Source organism: Diuraphis noxia, unplaced genomic scaffold (assembly GCF_037042655.1).
Source record: "Diuraphis noxia isolate RWA-SAM2 unplaced genomic scaffold, SU_Dnox_SAM2 contig0005, whole genome shotgun sequence".
Taxonomy (NCBI): Eukaryota; Metazoa; Arthropoda; class Insecta; order Hemiptera; family Aphididae; genus Diuraphis; species Diuraphis noxia.
Window position 1 is genome coordinate 9,833,543 of NW_028301715.1, and position 6,000 is coordinate 9,839,542.

Here is a 6,000-nt window from a genome sequence, read left to right on the forward strand (position 1 = left end):
ATATTATTGCATATTTCGATTATAAGAATGCGAAAAATGCATGTTTTATAGTATATTTCGTAATTAATATTTATAATTTAATATTAATATTTCGTATTTAACTCTATCTCTGCTGATTAAAGTATAAAACTTGGTTTTTTTGTCAAACGCAAATTTTATTTTTATAAATACAATCCTATGGTACAATAGGTATGTGATTAAAGATTGAATAGTTTAACAGAGAAAGATAAAAACAATTAATAAAAGTATGTTGGTCAATATAAAATCTAAGATAGAAATTAAAATGCATATTTTACAATTTTTTATTGCATATAAATCCTAGCCCTGCTAATTACTAATTTAGTCTTTAAAGGTCAGAATACTCCAAATATTCTGCTTCAAAGTATAAATAAAAAATGTATTGTCTTTTAAAAAAGTAAAAATAAAAAACAGATAACAATTAAAAATTGTAAAAAAAAAATTTAAACCAAAATAGTGAGTGTAGTCATTTTTAATTAGATCACCTGATATATTAAATTATTTTAAGACCATATTTAGAAAAAATGATGTTTTACTCTCCAAAATATAATTCTTTTGAATAAAGAAGAATAATCTAACTTTTAATATGTCTATAATAATTTAGCGACTATACTTATGTACTCATGATAATTTCTTTTTTTAAAATTAATTTATACATTTCAGTCTAATATAGTAGTATTTATGTTGATGAATGATAAATGTTAAAAATCATATACTATTACTTATAAACTTACATGGTTTTTTAATAGATGATTGATGAAGAATACAAGACAGAGTTCCAAAAAGTGAGCTTAACATATGAAAAACCGGTTTCATTTTCTCTACCACTATCTAATCATATGGATGATTTATGGACTTTAGATGATTAATTCAAACTATGTTAATTTTAATGATGTATATTAATTAATATATGCTAAATTTATATTTCACAAAACTGTACAAATTGAGTCTGTATAATTTAATTAGTGTTATCCTATATAGTGATGCGATAGGAATTCTGAAAATAGATTTTAATATATCATAAGCCTAATTCATAACTTTATCCACCAAATTTATCAATGTTGTCAGACGCCATTTTTGAAGGATTCTTGGCAGATATTAAATTTGACTATGTTAATTTCAAAACAAAATACTTCACAGAAAACTACTTATTTATTTTCAGAATCCTAATTAAAAAATACTTATATATAAATGTGCTGTGTTAGTGGACAGAGGAGATACCCCAATGTGAAATAACAAATTTTTAACAATTAATAATTATAAATATTTTAACTAAGGTAAAATAAATTTAAAATTTAAATATTTATTGTTCATTAAAAATAATTTGTGAATTTACATTAAATCTCGATTGTTACGATTATTTAGATTCAAGTAAAATTGTTCAACCTCGTACATTGCTAAATGCTCAACTGTGATATATTAAATAAGCATAAGAAAAATTAATGTTAAATTTGACTTCTTTCATACCTAGATATTAATCATGTCAACATTTGTAATAAAAATATCTTGTATAATATTAGTGTTTATAATTTTATGAGCACACCCTGCAAAGGTTTGCCACCTGAGAAATAATTTAGCACACATCAACTATTCTATTATTAATTACTACAGCAGATAGATAAAAATATGACAGTAAATACCTTTATCTAGGCGAGGATGGTAAAATATTAGAGATTATTATCTTTAAAGAATTTCAAGCTCGCTACGCCTTGGGCACAGCCACCAACCAACATGAAATTAATTCTGCTATGAATGCTACTAAATCATTGTCGCAAATGTGATACAGATAGTAAGTTGCTGCTCACAAACCCACTAAAAAATACATATTGCATTTTATGAATATTTATGTACTCAAATTTAGAGATGATGAATAACATTAGTCTTGCCCTTAATTAGTTTGGTTAAAAATATAGTTTAGTGTTCATCAGTTTGATTTGACATTGAGTGAGTGAAATAGGTTCAGTATTAAAATCTAAGTCCAATACCATAATGTATCATAATTAATATTTTTAATATACTTATATAACACTATACCTCAAAAAAACAAATATTGATGAAAAAAAAAAAATTTCATTTATTTATAAGTGAGGTTACATTTAAAATAAAAAACATTTGTCTTAAACATAAATATTTAATAATAATTTATTTTTTACAAAAAAAAGCAAATTGTATAGTTTAATGTGCCCTATATTAAAGTATCACTGACTTGACTCTCATAGAAAAAGCCGCTCAAGATATTGTTAAGTTTGACAATTATTCTTCAAAAATAAAAATATTATATACATGCATTTAATAATATTTGATATGGTTGATAAACATTCTTTTTAATGTTGCAAGTTGTTATCTATTTCTTTAAGCTTAACCAAACAATATATTTCTGTTACCTAAAACTCAATTTGATTGTGGGAATAAGGTAAAAATTATTTTAGTCTAAAATAAAAAGAAACAATATAGGATTCAAATAGAACTAAATATCATAATACTTTGTTTGAAAGACGTTAATGGTCACAACATTATGTTGTGAAATGTAATGGTAATCCACAAATGATAAAAATTTAAATGACGCAAACATAAAATTGTTATTTTCTAAAAATTGAATTAAAATTGTACAGCCATAAATATCAATCAAACAGTTTAAGTTAAATAATTTTATATAAATAAATAAATAGGACTTGATACTTCATTATAGGGACGAGAGTTACCTTTTGTATCATGAATAATATATATTGACATGTTACACTCGAGCAGATTGAGTTAATGCAGCCATAAAAACGCTGTAACTACTGCGATCTGATTTGATATGCTGTACTTGGTGCATAGTCAGTGAACATTTACTCAAAAATTGTGCATCACAAATAACACAAACATACTGGTATTTTAATGCCTGATCTTTTTTGGGACTATATTTTGGTGGACAATGAGCAGATTTTGACGAATTGTCGTCTGAAGAAACCTGTGATAAGTCATTGGCATTCCATTCTGTTTTAATGGTTAGAGTTGTCTGATTATTATGAGGTGATTTTGGAATTGTGGATTTTGTACTTCTAGGAATGTCTTTAACTTCAACAGCATTGTAACCATTTGGTTTTGTTTTTGACTCCTCTACACTTTCATCGCTACTTATATAGTTCTCAATAACTTCTTTCTTCTTCAATATCTTTACCGTCGATTTATCTGAATTTATTGAACCAGAGTCTGATGAAGATTTGGAAGCAATCACAACCGCTCTTGTGTTTTGGTAACATCTATAAATAACAATGATAATATTTAAATAATTATTTTATATTTCACCAATAAAAACTATTAAAAATGTTACCTTTTTCTTGTTTTGCGTGTGTTCAAAGTTTCCAAATCCATAAGTTGTGCAGCACTTAAACGGTCATTAATTTTTTTCTTAGTCTTGGCTTTCTTTAACTTGTATTTTTTATAGACATCGTTATAAGTATTAAGTTTGTAATTTGTTTCAGTTGTATGACATGATAATGTATTAAAATGCAATCGAAAATTTAACCAAGTTTTAAAGGTTTTATAACAACCGCGGCATACCACTTGTGCATCATCATCGAAGTAATAAAAACATACTCGTTCGCATATCTAAAATAAAATACCGGTCTTAGACACATTCAAGACTCAATATTAACATTACAATTCAACAACAATTTCTATACTCACATTGATATCATTTTCTTCTTCCACAGGCCTAAAAAAAATGTATCATTATTATTACTTTGAACTTCTAAATCGAGCTTGAATAAAATAAAAGGTATATACCTCTGAGTTTTATTTGGTTGTAGACCAAAATTTTTCAAAAATTTTTGTTTCCGATAGCGTTCTTTCATTTTTGGCTTAATCATCTAAAAACAAGTTAAAAAAGATTTTAAATACAGTTTATTAATAATAGTTATTAATTATTATCATTGATACATTAACATTATTAGAAATAAATAAATAGGTGTGACTCTAAACAAAGTCATAAATAACTTTTATCGTAATTAATTGGATTGCAAGGTAATCTTGTACTCTTTTATAAATCAGTAAATAAATGCATCTAGTAATGAACACCACATGATTGTGAAAAGAAAAATTTTAATAGTATTAAAGTAAGCCAGTAAGGCTATGCTACTATTTGCCTGGGTGGCAGTATTGTGATAAACAGTACACACCGGTCCTAGTTTTTTTCTAAAAAAAAAGGCTATGCTGTAATACAAATGTTTATGAATTTTTGATATGTATATAATTTTTATATAAAAATTGCAAATCAAAACCATAAAAAAAATTGTTTAGGTACACTCATTACTTTATTTCCAAAAAAAAAGAAAAAAAAAAAAACATTAATTATTGTCATAAAATTCTTTAGATGTATTCATGCAGATACATCTCCATTAAGACCCATTATATTCTTGAAAAATACATTTTATTCTGCTCTAATTTTTCATAGTTAACCAATTTTGTATTTCATACATTTATTATCTTATTCTAAAAACCTAAGTTAATGCATAACTGTTTAAACATTTTTTCAATAAAATTTTGAAGAAATTTATGTTTAATTAGATGTAAACAATACAAATTATATAAATATATAATAAGAATTATGACAAATGTATCATAATATAGTTTAGTGATTGTATGTGTACTCGATGAACTGAATTTGTATACAATTTTATTTGGTAAATCATGTCAAGAGCATAAATTTTTTCTTTTTTAGTTTAATATCTAAATTATATAACTAACATTTGAGTTTAAAACGAAAATCTCAATTAAATTACAGAAAATTAAAAATAAATAAATATTTTTTGGAAAAAACTTCATCTTCCTTATCTACATAAGCGCTATACATTGTTTAAAATATTTTTTTTCACAAATCAATAGATATTTGTGTTAACCATGTCTAGTAATTGAAAGGATTGTAAAATATAAAATGCTAATCTACTAGAAATATGGTTTATAAGAAATTACTATCGGAGAACTCTACAAACGTGTCGTCCAGTACACATTTAAATGAAATTACCTCTGCTTCAAAGTTGATAAAATTATTATAAATGAACGATTTTTTTTTGTTCCAGTTATTGATATCATTGATTACAAATGTCAAACTAATGTTTTTGCATTTATGAAATCAATCAACCTCACACATGTAGAAAGTCTGTAGGTAGAAGTGTAATAACGCAGTGTCAATTACCTTATGGGAAAAATATTCATTCAGCAATCGGAATGCGATTTAAATAATTCTTTATATTAATTTTTGATTACACTCTAGGGGAATCAAAAGCGAAAAGTCGAAAAATGATGAAAACGAGATTGAAAAAAATTGACAAAAATTGATCGTAAGAAAAAAATAATAATAACAATTAAAACGAAAACAGACGAACTTTCAAAGTTAACTAGCGCAATTATTGTCGAACTGGCAAAGGAGAAAATCGTAATCAAATCGAACGACAAAATGTCAGAACCTACGCAGATGGCGTAAGAAGGAGGACAAGGAACTTGTGCGACGGCGCCAAAACAACACGGAAGAAGCCGTGGAACTGAGGTTGCAGTGGTAATGGTTACGGTGGACCGACACCAACCATCAGGAGTACGGGCACCGAAGACCGCGGTACGCACGGATCTGTGGAAGATCTTTCGATCAAACGTCTCGGGAAAACGTCTTGTTGTTGCGAGACCGCGGATGAGTGGTCTGGCGCAGTCGCGCACCAGACAACCTCCGAGTACAACTGCGCGGCCGAGCCGCTTGGCCGTCCGCGGCCGTCTACCAAGGCCACTAAACGCCGTGCAGATCAGGCGCGGCACGTGCGTTCCGTCGCCCGAAAACATTAACAAAACAAATATGAAACCCTTCTACGAACCTGCTCAGTGCGTCGTCTGTCGTTACCGGAACGAGTGCAGAGCAGGCTCTGCGACGGCCACACCGCGGCTATCGTGTGCAGCGTCGTCCGACGATGGCGGCGTGCACCGTGGTCGTCTTCCGCTCCGTCCAAGAAT

General features: G+C 28.1%; 2 protein-coding genes across 3 annotated transcripts in view; one reads left to right on the forward strand and one right to left on the reverse strand.

Annotated features, from left to right (window-relative positions):
• Positions 1-1,534, forward strand: part of LOC107165019 (nucleolar complex protein 4 homolog B) — a 567,342-nt gene extending 565,808 nt beyond the window's left edge. For both annotated transcript variants that reach the window (XM_089228570.1, XM_015513066.2), the window contains exon 9: positions 768-1,534. In XM_089228570.1, the coding sequence (XP_089084696.1) occupies positions 768-887 (120 nt within the window). In that variant the 3' untranslated portion in view covers positions 888-1,534. The remainder of the gene's footprint in view (positions 1-767) is intronic.
• Positions 1,535-2,068: 534 nt separating this feature from the next.
• On the reverse strand, positions 2,069-6,000 carry LOC107165007 (uncharacterized). Its single transcript, XM_015513053.2, has 5 exons — positions 5,865-6,000; positions 3,790-3,872; positions 3,691-3,718; positions 3,335-3,612; positions 2,069-3,263 (listed from the first exon to the last, which is right to left on the reverse strand). Exons 2-5 carry the CDS (start codon positions 3,870-3,872, stop codon positions 2,753-2,755), a joined length of 900 nt encoding a protein of 299 aa, XP_015368539.1. The 5' UTR covers positions 5,865-6,000; the 3' UTR covers positions 2,069-2,752.

What these genes read in the sequence shown, in the direction of transcription:
- LOC107165007 (XM_015513053.2), bottom strand. Translation starts at nt 3,872, where the DNA reads ATGATTAAGCCAAAAATGAAAGAACGCTATCGGAAACAAAAATTTTTG. An exon ending in AAGAAGAAAATGATATCAAT is followed by an intron (nt 3,613 to 3,690) that starts GTGAGTATAGAA and finishes ATTTTATTTTAG; the next exon opens with ATATGCGAACGAGTATGTTT. An exon ending in ACACGCAAAACAAGAAAAAG is followed by an intron (nt 3,264 to 3,334) that starts GTAACATTTTTA and finishes TGTTATTTATAG; the next exon opens with ATGTTACCAAAACACAAGAG.